Genomic DNA, 15,065 nt, shown 5'->3' with positions numbered 1-15,065 from the left:
TACTTGTAAATTACATTTCTATCCTTCCTTTCACCAAGGAACAATTCTCAGACTCACAGAGAAGAACTGGCACAAGGTCAACCAAAGAATTTCAGAGCTCAGTGGGAATTTGAACTGGAATCTTTGGAGTCCCAGTCCAGCACTCTAACCACTATTTTACAATGGCTTAGATTGTGGTCTATAAAGAGCCCCATAAATGCGAATGAGCAAATGTTCTTTAAGAGAAGGAAAAGGAAGTGATGTAGGTGGAGGAGCTGTACACAGATAAATACATCCAGTGATTTGCACCTAGTGGTGAAGGGGAGGTATGTTAGGATTAAGAAGGGTGTAAAAATGACAGTTTTTATACTCCATCCCTGTTCCCCTGAAGGGCTCCTGTTATCAAACTGGTGCTCACTTTACAAGTCAAAACAAGTTGTTTCTAGCTGTCAATGCTGCCTGACATCTGCAAATCAAGCTGTGTTCTCTCTCTGCTTTATGCATTACCACCAGCTATAAAGATCCCAGGCCCTGAACGTAATTGGCAATTCTCTTGTTGATGCATGAGATAAAATTGAAGCCCGCTTCACTCCTCAGCTGCTATATTGGAGCTGGAACAGTGACAGTAGGGGAAAAAAATGTTATCTGTCACTTAAATAACCAGATACTGCATGACTCAGAAGTCACAAAACAAGCAAAGACATTTTGGATTTTAGGTGCTGTTTTTCTTTACCATCACACTGAACAGCCAAACTTTAGATGAAAAAAATATATGAAAAATCATTGAGAATAGATGCAGGCCAATACTGTTATTCTTGTAAAAAGTGAGTTGATTTAATGGTTCATTGGAACTTGCACTTATAATCAGTTTCAAGATTCTGCTAATTTGTGTAGATTTACATACCTGGTCTTTAAACATGTAAAACAACTCTTGCCTGTTACTGGACTTCAAAGAACTATCCTCATTTTATTGAGTAATCTGGGCTCAATGGGGTTTAATTTGCATTTGAATTTTTACTTTTAGACAGTGTTCAGTGCATGTTTTGTTTATTTTTTGTTGTTGTTTTTAAAATTTTATCTATATCCTATTATTTTTTCAACATAGGACCTCTGGCAGCTTACACAAAGTTATAAGATAGTTAACAAGATAGTTAATACAAAATAACAACTGATAAAATCACCTACTGGCATTAGAAGATAAAGATGTGAGTCATAAAGCAATACCTCTTCATTTCTGCCCAATCCCATTTACCCTGCCACTTTCAGATAACCTATGTGACACTACAGAATTATGGAAATTTGACACCACTTTAATGCTCATGGCTTCATACTATGGAATCCTGGGATTTGTAATTTGTTGTGGCACCAAAACCCTTTGGCAAAGAAGGCTAAATATTTCATAAAACTACACATCCCAGAATTCCATAAAATTGAGTCATGGCAGTCAAACTGCATTAATTCTGCAATGTAGATTCAGCCTCAGTCTCTATATCTCTCTGAAAATGTCCCATTTATCATGTTTAGGAGTCATTCACATTCAAATCTCATGTGTGTGTGTGCGCGCGCGCAGTCTCCCATCCAAGTGCTAACCGTAGCTTCCAAGATCAGATGGAATCTGATGCCTTTGGAGTATTTAAGCCAGGAGTATTCATTTAAATCTCCCCAAGGCCAAATGTGACCTTATTACTAGGGGTGTACTCCAGATTCAGCCAAATCCCAAGGTGAATTTGGTTTATTTGGAGAGATTAAGGGAATATCTCTGGCTCTGGTCTCTGTGTTCAGCAGTTACTGATTTTAAAAGAGTTTAAATGCATTTACAGCTCTACACATGTAAGGGGTTTCTAGAGCTGGAAACTGTATCATGGTCTGGGATGAAAACCCAAAGATACGAACTTCTCCACCAGAAACAGTCTCTCTGCTTCAGGGCCCACATGGCATCTACTGAACCACAGAGTTGGGATGAAAAGAATATTCATAAGCATTTAAATTTCAGATCCCCGCACAAAGAAGTGTATTGGGAAACTCTGATGGCTCTTAGAATCATAGAGTTGGAGAGATCTCAAGGGTCATCCAGTCCAACCCCCTGCCATGCAATAACACACAATTAAAGCACTCCTGACAGATGGTCATTCAGCATCAGCTTAAAAACCTCCAAGGAAGGAGACTCCACCATTCTCCAAGGGTTCCACTGTCAAACAGCTCTTACTGTCAGGAAGTTCTTCCTAATGTTGAAGTGGAATTTCTTTTCCTGTAACTTGAATCCATTGCTCTGGGATCTATTCTCTGAAGCTGCAGAAAACAAATTTGCTTCATATTCAGTAAGATATCCATTCAAACCGTGCTATCATACCACTTATTAACCTTCTCTTCTCCAGGCTAAACATCCCCAGCTCCCTTAGTCACACCTCATAAGGCATGGTTTCCAGACCTTTCACAATTTTAGTCACTCTCCTCTGGACATGCTCCAGCTTGTCAACATCCTTTTTGAATTGTGGTGCCCTGAACTGAACACAGTATTCCAGGTGAGGCCTGACCAAAGCAGAATAGAGTAGCACTATTACTTCCCCTGATCTAGACACTATATGTCAATTGATGCAGTCTAGAATCACATTAGCTTTTTTAGCTGCCACATCACTCTGTTGGCTCATGCTGTGGTTTACTAGGATTTCTAAATCCATTCCCCAGATTCCCCCATCCTATATCTGTGCATTTCATTTTTTATGCCTAAGTGCAATTCCTTACATTTTCCCCTGTTGGTGTTCATTTTGTTAGTTTTGGCCCAGCTTTCTAATCTATTAAGGTAATGTTGAATTTTGATCTTGTCTTCTGGTGTATTACTATTCTTCCTAATTTGGTGTCATCTGCAAATTTGATAAGCATTTCTTCATCCAAGTCATTGATAAAGATGTTGAATAGTGTTGGGCCCAGAACAGAACCCTGTGGCACCCTACTAGTCACTTCTCTCCAGGATGAAGAGAGAGAGAGAGAGAGAGATTTTTTATTATTATTTACAGTTCAGGACATACTCTAAATGAAAAGCTTTCTGTACAGAAATGTTATTTTCTACACCAAAAACAACCTTCTCTCTCACATAAAACCATGGTGGGCTATTTTTTGTGTAACCTCCTCCCACTCCCACAAAACAACCCATGTGTGGAGTTTTCACAGAATACACTCCAAACTGTAACATTCTTTAAGGACATTCTTGCAGCAGGGAGAAAAATAGTTAAATTGCCCATGAGAATTAAATATATCCCTACAACAGTGAAGTGCTGTTCTCATCTGATTTTAAAGAGTCAGATGCAGAAGGCAATTCCCTGAGGCATTTTGTAAGCCAGAAAGTCCCAGGAAACATTACCCAACCACATCGGCAATCTTCAGACCCTCACCTCCCCACTCCCAGAAGAAGCCAATGCTTGCAGAAAAGGGAGAAAGTTCTTTAAAAGCCAAATAAAAAATGTAAGGGAGTAATGCTGCCTGGGCACTCTTCTGGCAAGTCTATAGACCCTGGAGATTCTGCAATTGTTGTTCCTCTTTTACTTTAGCAGTAGGATATTTAGACATAGTCCTCATACAAGGTCAACAATTTCTGGGCCAGTAATTGCACTAGTCATACTGAGCTTGATCTGTTTCAGATGTATGCCAGTCATAAACCTTCCCTTGTGCATTGTTGTTCTAATTGTTGTCTTTCAGTGGTGACACTAGGGGGGTGCGCGGGGTTCAGACTGCACTAGGTGACACCCTAAGGGGGCAGTGACACCACTGCTCCTCAAACACCTACCTTTTGACAGAAATGGGCTGTGGCATTCATCTGCTCCCCTTTAAAATGCTTTAAAAGATGGTGAGAGTGGGGTGAAGCTCAGTGGAAAGAGAAAGTAGAGGCCCCAGAATTTTTTAAAATTCAAATTTCGACATTTTAAATTAAAAAAATAAAATTGTAAATTCTTTTTCAATTTTATTTAAAAATATCACCTTTTAATCAAATCTTCACTATGCATATGTAAATACACTTAGGCATTGCATATGATATTGTAATTTGAAAGTATAATTTTAATTTTGCTAGTTGTTTATGTCACAACTATTAGCATTACACACAGTGCTATACGGGAATTACGATGTGCAAAAAAGCATTGCTAAGGATTCTGTATGGTGTGAAATGGGAGGTGGTCATGGTGACACCATGAGTAATTGCACCAGGTAACATCTACCCTAGGGATGCCACTGCTTTATTTATATCTCACCTTTCCCCACAAATCTGAGTTGGGATGATGAAAACCCAAATGGAGCACAAGACCCTGCACTGGTGTGGCTGCAGTTGCATGAAAGCACTTTAGAGCCCCCCCCCCTTCACATATTCCGTTAGGGGAGATGGAAGTGAAAGTCCTAGGAATAAGCGAATCAAAGCAGTGAGCCAGGTATATTCAGCACAATCTTATAAAGCAATAGAAAGATGAAAAGAAGTGTGCTTGTGTGTCTCTCTGTGTGTAGAGAGGGTCAAACTAATTCCAACTGTCTTATTTGAACAGACACAAGAGCATCACTAGGGAGGGTGCAGAAGTTCAGACCATACCCGGTGACACCTCAGAAGGGGGTGAACACCAAGTGGGGTGATCCCTCCTGTCTGTCCTCTGGCCCCCTCTCTCTTCCAGCCAGGACACTTCTGCCATTCATTGGCTATGGTTGCTGGTGGGGGTAAGGTGCTGCTGCCATCTGGTATTTGCTTCCAAATCTGACAGAACTGCTGGCTGAGCAGGAAAGTGAGTTACCAGCCTTTTCTGCTCAGCAAGCAGCCTCGCCAGAACTAGAAGGGGCTGCTGGGCAATACTAACACCCACCACCACCACTGGTGGGAAGGGGCTACCTTCCAAGTCTGGTGGGATTACTGGTCATGTAGAAAAGAGAGTTGCCTTTCTTTCCCACTCATTCAGCAGCCCCATCAGAGCCAGCAGAAACAGTCTGGCTGGCAGAGGGAGATGGCTGGGGTGACAGCATGAGTTACCACATTGAGGCAACACTAACACTAGTGAGGATACTGAGCAATGCTATGGATGCAGTTTTAGACTTTCAGCTTTTTCTGACCAGAAGAAAACCCACCTTTCTTCCATTAATATCATAGCCTTGCTTCAGTGCCAATAGCATAAAATCCCATCCCTGCTTTATAAATGGGAGAGAGATGCGTGTACTGTGGGGGATAAGAAATGCATGCTTGATACATGATGATGGTGGTGGTGGTGATGATGATGATGATGATGATATATTTCCCTGAACCAAAGCATGTCTCCATGCCTGGTACTTTTCCTCTGTCCTAATCCATGATACTGTTTCAGTGATCTTGTAATTTTCAAAGAGTAATTCCACTAGTTTGTTTGCTCATTTTTCAAGATTACAGCGCGCCCGCGTCATACGCAGGCGCGCTTTACATGGCTTGAGCGTATGCGCTCAAGCCACGGGGCGTGCACGGGGCAGAAGGGGCGGTGCATCCCATTCAATTGAATGGGTGCCCGCGCCTGTTGTGCCCTGCGCGCCGCCGCGCCGCCGTGCACGAGCCCCATTGTTTCCAATGGGGCTTGAGCATAGGCGGAAATCGCCTTACGCGGAGGGATCCGGAATGAATCCCCACGTAAGGTGAGGACCCACTGTACTAATCTTGAAAATTTGCATATTTATGTGAACCTCAAGATGGCCCTATAAACAGCTTCATTTATATACCGCTTCATACTGAACTAACAGTGTCTAAACGGTTTACAACTATAAGCTAATTGCCCCAACAATCTGGGTATGCATTTTAGTGACCTCAGGAGGATGCAAGCCTGAGTCGAGCTTGAGCCCTTTCACTGGTACTGAACTCAAAACCTTATGGTTTTGAGTGAGTAGCTGCAGTACAGGCATTTAACCACTGTGCCACCAAGGCTTATAAATGTAATATGGATTTTGGAAGATCCATTGAAACAACCTTATTTCACTCTAGCCAGGGATAAACATTCTTGCATGTTTTTATATCGTTCTTTTAAAGCACCAGTCTTTTAGTGCAATTTGTCTTCTGCTTCAATCAGTCTCAGAAATGCTATGAATGCTGTCAAGCTTCTGAAGAGTTCACCTTTGAACATTACCCTCGGTGACTCATAATTTTCATCTTAAAACTGTAGTAAGTATTATGCCCCTAGTCAAACAACACCATATTTCCAACCCATCCAGAGTTTGCCACTATTCTAGTTTTGGCAACCGAAGGTCAGTCACAAGTGCAAAGGACAGTGATGTTCGGCTCTCCTTTCTTTCCTCTGTTCCTTTCTTCTTTCTCTGTCCTTCCCGCATCACTGAGAAATGCTGTTTTTCTTGGCCACCTGCTCACCCTCTCCTCTTCTGTGACATTCACTGCAGGCATGTTGACAAAGACTTAAGCAGAAGTTCCACTTCCCCACCACTACCATCTTGCCTCTTCTCTTCTTCCTTCTGTCCTTCCACCCCAAGTATCTGAGACAACAGGAAATATAGACTTCCCATAGCATGGCCTGGGAAAGAGGACACACCTCTTAACACAAACCTTGTTTAGTCATGGCAGGTGAAGCACATCTGGCAGCAAATTCTCTGCACCTGATGGCTTTGCAAAATTGTTTTTTTAAATGTACAATGCGAGAAAGAAAGGAATGCAAACTATTTAGAACAATAATGGAGGCCTCCAAGAGACCACCCTAACCCCTTTTCCTTCTTTTTGTCCTAAAGAAGTTTAGTCTAAAGCAGGAGTGGACAAAGTGCAGCCCATGGGCCTCCAGGGTAATTTTAAGAGTGGTTGTGCTTGTGAGGGTACAGCCCTCCAAGGTCTCCTGAGAGGCCAGTGCAGCCCCCTAGCCTTCCACAGTTGCCCACCCTGGTCAAGAGAGTCTGGAATGTTGATGGGTCAAAAACAACTCCAGGAACAGTACCCACAACAGATTTAAAGAATGGGAAACATGACAGCACATCTTTAATTGTCAGGCCCAGCCTGGCTGAGGACTCAGGTAAGGACTCTGAGGCTGAGGTGGAGCCTTGATCTGAACTTGAGCCTGAGTCTGGTCCTAGCTCTGCCCTGAGAGCATCTGCAGAGGCTGTGGCTTTAGAAGACAACCAGGAGCCAAATCTCCCGGCAGCAGGGTCTTCTAATACTGTGGATATGGAGGAGGAGGAGCATGTTCCCATCTTTAGCTAGAGACAATTTGAAAGGGCATGCCTCTGGTGCTCGAGGAGGCTTTATGAAAAACACTAGCTTATCAAGACCACCTGCACTCATGAGGACTGATAATAAAAGCCTGGGAAGGATGCCAGGACTTTCATCAGAAGCTATCTGAGTACTCTGGAGAAAACATCTTGCATCCTGACTTCATATTGATTTCTTGGCTTTAACCTTTTGACTACGAACTGACTTGACAGCACTGCTTTTCTGGAACCCTTGACCTGGACTTTCTGACTTTGCTCTTGGCTTGACACTTTAGCGTATACTCGGACTGATTCCTGACTTTGTTTGCCTTTGCCTGTAAGTCTGCCTTTCAAGACTTATCTGGTTCCACAAATTCTGCATGGAGTCTTTTTGTCTTGGACTCTTTATCAGCCATTGGCTGCTTTCCCAGACACCAATGTCCATCTGTTTGTTTGGAAGAGAGCTAGTCTCTCTGCATGTTCAAGACATGAACCTGGACAGGAAACTGAACAAATGTGCACAGTGAAGGTCTTCACATACAGTCATATGCAGTATTGCCATCAAGCCTCAAATATATTCCTTGGACTGTTTTACCAAAATTCCCAGAATTCCCCAATATTAATTATTATTCAGTCAAAATCCCCAGAAAGAAATTAATTAAATTCCCCAGATTCCAGGGAATTCCCTGGAAATTGGCAACACTGGTCATATGTACATTGCTTCACAGACAAACATGAGAAGGCTTGGAGTCAAAACAACATGCAAAGCTCCACTCCATGTTAAAATAATGCCAAAAAAAGGACTAATTACATTCAGATAAATGGTTCTATGTGCAATTAATTAGCTCACTAGGACCATAGGCCCAATCATCTTCCATTAACCTTCTACTGATGTATTTTGTATATACAGACATAGCTTTAGGAGAGCCTGAAAATTATGGAGATTGACACTATGAGTGCCAAGTAGTCATGTTGGCTGTATATTACTTCCAGTATTGGTGGCAATCTTTCTGTCTATCTAGTAAAGCCTCCAGTTGCCCACTACATGAAGAGAAACCTAAACCAGATATACCTTGGATCAAATCTAGCATGATTCTTCTTTTCTTTTTACCATTTTAGCTTTATCTTCCCCTTGACAGCCTGGGCAGGACTTTTCATTCTTTCTCTGAATGCTTGCTTTAGAGTTAAGGCAGTATGCCTTAGTGTTTCTCAGGTGTTGTAGCAGTAAAGAACCTTGTTGTGAAGCTATTTGCATATTTCATGTGTGTTGCCTGGATAGCATTGCTTATGGTAAACTACAAGCTGAGCAGGTATGCTAACCTCACCTCACTAACCACAGCCAAGGGCTATTAGAAGTTTAAGAATTACTCACAGTTGGTCTCAGCCACTGTATTCGATGCAGATTGTCTTCTGTGAGCACTTTAGGGCCAATAGAACTGAAGTGTGCGGGAAATGTATCATCTTCAAAAAGTATGCCATGATTCAAGCAGTAGTCTCTCAGGTGAACAAAGTCTTGGTTCTTAAATTTTTGAGGAAAATCCAGGCTTCCTATTTTCTCTTGGCTAGGCTGTTGCTTGGGTTTCCTTTGATACATATCAGCAGGCAGATTCCAGTCCCCTTCCTGTAAAGAGGCAATGGCAAGAAGATCATTAACTGTCAGTTTTGAAGAATAGAGCTGAACAGTCCAGTAGCCATTTTGCAAAGCTGGGGGGGGGGGGGGGGGGGGGGACACAGATTTGTAAGAATTGTGCATATACTATCCAAATACATCTTCAGAAATCATTGCTTTGATTTAAATAGAAATACAAAACATTTCACCATAGTGGGGAAGACTAAAACTTCACATAATCTCTTATCCAGGTGCTGCTGACAAGCAGATTCAAGGCGCCTCCTCTCTCTTATGTTTCTGTATTGAAAACCAGACCTGGACCAGTCAGGCCTTCAAAAAGATAACTTTCTTCTGTCAGGAGATAGGAGGCCTCATTATCTGGAAATTTCCAAAAAAACATGATGAAATGAGGGCCAAAATTCAATCCATCCAAATCATTATCCCATATACAATTTTAATTCTTCCCAGAGGTGATAAAGACGAAAGTACTGCAGAGCTACTGAGCTGCTCTTCACCCTTGCTGTCTCATTAAAATCTTATGTGGCTCTGATCTCCCCTTTATCATGAATATAATCATAGATCTTTTGAAGCAAAACCAAATGATCCTGCCGCTATTTCAAAGTTCATTCACTATCAATAACCAAAAAGTCAGGTTGTCAAATTCAAAATGAATGGCTGTTAAAAATATACCTTATGATTTATGAGAACCATTTGGTTTATAAACATATTGGCATCTTCTTTGCATCACAGACTTTGGATTTCAGCTCCCAGACTCCCAAAATTGCCAGTGATCAGGGATTCTGGGAGCTGAAGTCCGAAACATTTAGCTGACCAAACTTTGAGGACTGCTCATCAAAAGGCACACTGCAACATCATTAAAATCAATAGGTTCTGGATAAACATATGGATGCAACCATGGAGTCCTTTGGCTAATTAGATGTATTCATGGTTCCTTCTAGGTATGTTAAGAAATTTCATTAAATTACTCACTCTTGGTGAGACAGGCCATCTCAGCATGCCAAGACAGCTTGTCCAGAGCTGGGTAAGCCACATGATACTTCTTGCTACCAGTGTGGGAATGAGACAACTGCTTCTTTTCTCTCACTGAGTTTTCCACAATTTGTGCTAAAGAATAATATTTTCCTTTTTGAAGTAAAGCTTACACATATACATTTGGACAGCATTTTGGTTTGGGCAGCATTTTGGCTGCTGCATTTTCAACCCATTCTGAACAGGTCCCAAAGGCTGACTCATGTAGAGTGTATTGAAATAGTCCAAATGGGATGTAATCAAGGCATGTGTCACCATAACTAGATCTGACATCTCAAGGGAAGGGTGCAGCTAGCACACAAGTTGTAGCTGAGCAAATGCACTCCTGACCACTGCTGAAACCTGGGCATCCAGGCTCAGAGTTGAGTCCAGAAGAACATCCAAGTTGCAAGTTTGAGATTGCAGGGGGAGTGTAAACCTGTCTAGCACAAGCAAAATCCCTCTTCCTTGATCTCCCTTACCACTGACCAGGAACATCTCTGTCTTGTTTGGATTAAGTTTCAGCTTGTTTGGCCTCATCTAGTCCAATACAGATATCAGACATAAAGAATCAGTAGCCTAGAGAGGTAGTGTGGTCTACTTTGTATGTCTTCAAAAAGACATTGTACAATTACAGTGGATCCTTGTTATACGCTGGGGTTTGGTTCAAAGATCCCCTGTGTATAACAAAATCCATGTATGCTCAAGCCCCATTAAATATAATGACATAGCAAAATGGTGTTCCATATAAAAAATGGAAAATCAAGGTTTGATAATGGAAGTGTATAATTTTTTTGAACATTTTCAAACCGCGTATGCTTGAATCCATGTATAAAAAATCCATGTATAAGAAGGGCCGACTGTATTTACCTAATGGGGCTGCTTTAGCTAGAGATTCTGCATTGGAAAGGGGTAGGACTCAATGGCCCATAAGGCCCCTTCTAACTCTGTGGAGATTATCACAAGGGATGGGATCACTCCCTGTCCTTATCCTGAGTGAAAGTGATTTGTGCAAATGACTTTCACATTGCAGCTGGCTGAAAAGTGCTTTTAGCCATCATGGTTAACAGGTTAAACCTTTAATACAAAAGACTGCAAATGATGGCTAAAAGCACATTCAGCTGACAGCTGATAGAGTTTTCAGCCCACTGCAGTACGAAAGTGATTTGCACGACCACTCTCACTCAGGCTTCCCTGCCAGGTCAAGTGCGGGTCAAGTGTGAAAGTCCTCCCAATGTTTGGGTGGGAAGGATGGGACAGGGATGGGACAATGACATCCCATTCCTCATCTGATCAACTCCTATGGTTCTGTGACTTTATGATTCTAGGTTGTGGTAGAGTATGTTAAGAGTCCAATGCCAGTTTATCTGGTTTATATTGGTAGAATGGGTGAAGGACACCTTTTTGGCCTTGCCACCGCAGCAAAACGTCTTAAGCCAACGCTAACTAGATAGGAAAGAGGAAGTACGTCATCCTCCCATTCAGAGCCATGAGTAGTATAGAGGAAGAAAGAAAGTTTCATTGGCCTCTGTGGTGACCCTTCTAAGCCTCTGCAGCAGCATCAGTACCAAGAGGGACTTCAGCTGTGAGAAGGAAAACCTTTGAATGTTCCTGAGCAGTGGTCCCCAAACTGTGCTCTTTAAGGGATTTTGGACTTCAGCTCCCAGATTCCCAGACTATTGGCCAACATGGCTGAGGCTTTTAGGAGCTGAAGTCCAAAATCTTTTAATGGGCACATTTGGAGACCACTGTTCTGGAAGAACTAGAATGCTTGATAAGCACTAGGAATACTTAGATTTTATTTTGATTCTTGGTTACTGTTTGACTGAAATTATTTCAAAAATCAAATAACTCTGTTTCAAATATATTAGATCACCAGTACAGTGGTGCAAAACCGAATAAGAACAGCTTTACTGTTGCACCATTCTTTTTAAACCACCCGCTATAGTTTTATCCTCTCAAGCCAAGTTTTTGCACTATCTCACAGTGTACCTTTAAGGCCTTTTACCATATCATATCTGGCAACTGACAAGCAGCCTGTCTAGAAGGATTATTAAGCTACTGGTCCTGCATTTTGCACTTTAAAAAAAGGAATAGCTATATATCCTTCACAAACCTGCATGCATGTCTGTGTACACTTTTTAATTAAGAGTGTTTCCTTCTTTTTAAAGAGGAAATCAGATGAAATTCAGAAATAACCTTCGACTGACACACAAAGCAAAAACTCTTTTCAGCTTCCGTTTCTTTTTATAATGGAAATAAATCTTATGTAATGTAGCATAACATGACAAGAGAATGGTTTTCCCTTAACAAATACTCATTTGCAACCATGCTCAAGCCCACTGCATGCAAAGATCTATTTCCTGTAACAGTGTTCCAGCAAAACTGATTACTAATTCCACAACTCAAATTAAAACTAACAGAGCTTGAAGGCTGGGACTGACACATTCGTTCATTCTTTGTTCTCTCTCTCTCTGCTGATGGAGAACAGCAAGAGTTTTTCTCCGGTGAGCGTGTGTGTTTAATTACATTGTTTAACACAGTGGGAATAATTTAGCAAGTGGAGTGAAGAAAATAAGGCACTTAGCTATCCTCAGTTTTGCAGAACAGCCTTGTCAGCTTCACAAAGATGGTGTTAAGGTACGGAGATGGACAAATGTAGAAGCAGTTGTTTTGCATGATTTAAAATTCACTGCTAGGGAGAAGGAGGCACATCACAAAGTATTGTACGTATCTCTTATGATGCTTGCATGTTATAACATAAGAAGCTGCCTAATGTCATTGCCATCTAGCTTCATAGTTAGCAACATAAGAAAAGCCCTGCTTGAGCAGAATAAAAGCCAATTTGGTTCAGCATCCTACCCCTTATATCAGCCAGATAGATGCCTCTATGAAGCAGAAAAGGAAGATTTGAGCACAAAGGAACCATCCAACACATGTGCCCCACCAACTGGTGTTAAGAGATATATTGCCTCCTATGATAAGGGTGGCATGTAACTATCAGATAAGAGCCCATTGATTAACTCTTCCTGTCAGGGCTGCACAAATTTTAACTGGCTACTGCTGACTAGGGTCTCAGGCAAATATTTTTCAAATTCACCTACTAGTAGCATTTTTACATGTCATATTTGCATGTAAAGGTATTTTGATTAAATGGACACCTGTAGACAAAATGCAACAAATAGTTACTTGAAAATACACATATCATAAAGGTGCAGGAGAAAAAAACAAGCAAAGTTGTTGTGTATGTCCATAAGAAGAAACCTAAAATCTACAATTGGACAATACTTTCAACAGGATCAACCAAACCCCACAAATGATTGTGCAAAGCTTTAAGAGCTACAAAACATTTCATCGGGTTGGGTGGTGTTAATAAAACAAGGAATAGGAAAATATAAATTTAAAAACTGGGACAGGTGTAGCCATGAAGCCCACTCTTTAAATGCAGATTGTAAAGTAATCATTTAGTTCCTGATACAACAATATGAGATTCTGAGCATTCTGAGACAAAGTAGCTATAACTGATGTCTTCTGAAAACAGAAATCCTGGATTTTACTCAGATCTTTCTCATGTTCAGGGAAAAGCCCATAAGTTCCTAAGTAAGTAGGAATAAAAAGAAACTTGATCATCATTACTGTGGAGAGTAAGATGGCTTTGTCAAGATTATCCCAAGCCCCCCTTAGACCAAAACCTGAAAACTTGGGATGATCTCTTGTAATGTCACAGGGAACAAGTCCTGGTGAGGTTACAAGGAACAAGTCCTGGGAATATTGCTAAGCATGATGCATTAAACCTTAATCATATTTGCACAAAGTATTCAATCAAATAATAATAACAAAAGATGAGTTGTAATAAATGAGGAAAATCCAAACTCCTTTCAAGGGAGTGTTCTTGCCCTCAGATTCCTCTCCATCACCCTGAAGACTGGAGAAGAGGAACCAGGCTCTGAGTTCTATGAACCCTTGTATAAAGCCAGCAACTAATTTCAACTGTTACTAAGCTACAGCTATCAGAGTGCTTTACAGCTTTCTGACAATACTAGTTATCAGTCTCTAGATCTTTTCTCATCAGGAGTCTTTAACAAATGCTTTATCAATTTTTGGAAACCTAAAAATACATTTCCTATATCCTGAATAAAATAGTAATGTAGGAGGAGTTGACACCAGGGTCCCATTCACGCTACAGAACTATAGTCCTATTATTCCATTTTAAATGCCATGGTTCTCTCCTATGGAATACTGGAATGAATAGTTTATGGAGGGGCACTTAGAATGATCAGCCAGAACACTCTCGTGCCTCATCAAACAACCAATCCCAGGATTCTACTGGATGAAACCAAGGCAGTTAAATTGAAAGAATAGTGCTATAACTGTGTAGTGTGAGTGGACACCTGGTGTTCTTCCCAAAGACTCTTAAATGGTGCTGTTGTACAGAATCATCAAAAATTCATTACTCACAATCTGAACATGTTTTCAGAACTCTGGAATCCCTAATGTAGTGCTCATTGCCAGGTTCTCTTGGGATCATTATCATACCATATTTCCCTTCCAATAATCTGAAGGAACCTGATCCATTTTGGAAGCTAAGCAAGTCAGGTTCTCAACAGAACCTTGAAGGAAAGTACCACTGGAAAACCTTACAGAATATTTACAGCGCAGAGCATTTTGAAAAAGGGTGGTCAGATTCATATGCTAAAATTTATTATTTGGACATAAAAGCTTAGGATCCATTGGTGACAATAGGAAGAAACATAGGGCCTGAACAGGCCTAGAACTGGAAAGCCCCAAACCTTAAACATTCAAAATGCCAGAGGACCCTCAGTCAGAGACCTTTGAAACTGGAGCAAAAACTGCAGCTTTATGATAGTCTGCACATCCACTAGCAAGTACTCCAGAATCTACAGAGCCAGTCTTCCAACATAGACAGAATATCTATCAGAAGGTTTTAGAGATGAAAAACTACTAGGCTTCAGGCCAGAGCTCTGTCACTTTGAGGTTTTCCACTTTGCAAGGAAAAGAAAGAGTCTTGTATTCTGATTAAATATGCTTGGTTTTTAGTGTGTTTGGATTTTGATTAGCTTGTCCTGATAAAGACCAAGTATTTATTTGTTTGTTTGATTTCTCTCAAAATGGGATTCAGGGTAGTAGAAATTAGAATAGGTGACCTGAACCTAAGGAGGAAATGTAAATTTGGCAGGAGATTGTTATTACTGTGTTCCATGAGAATTTCCTACAAGAGGAAAGAGTAGACACTAAATGGAGCTCTGGTAGTTCAAGC

The 15,065-nt window shown here is 41.1% G+C and overlaps 1 protein-coding gene across 1 annotated transcript in view; it reads right to left on the bottom strand.

Moving 5' to 3' along the window:
• Positions 1 to 10,327, bottom strand: part of CAPN13 (calpain 13) — a 106,885-nt gene extending 96,558 nt beyond the window's left edge. Inside the window, exons 1-2 of the mRNA XM_042446033.1 lie at positions 10,277 to 10,327; positions 8,522 to 8,770 (exon numbers count right to left, since the gene is read on the bottom strand). Of these exons, the coding sequence (XP_042301967.1) occupies positions 8,522 to 8,770; positions 10,277 to 10,327 (300 nt within the window). The remainder of the gene's footprint in view (positions 1 to 8,521; positions 8,771 to 10,276) is intronic.
• Between the last annotated feature and the right edge of the window lie 4,738 nt (positions 10,328 to 15,065).

This window comes from Sceloporus undulatus, chromosome 1, assembly GCF_019175285.1.
Source record: "Sceloporus undulatus isolate JIND9_A2432 ecotype Alabama chromosome 1, SceUnd_v1.1, whole genome shotgun sequence".
In the NCBI taxonomy this organism is placed as follows: domain Eukaryota; kingdom Metazoa; phylum Chordata; class Lepidosauria; order Squamata; family Phrynosomatidae; genus Sceloporus; species Sceloporus undulatus.
The sequence above is the reverse complement of the archived record's forward strand: the minus strand, read 5'-3'. Positions and strand labels throughout refer to the sequence as shown.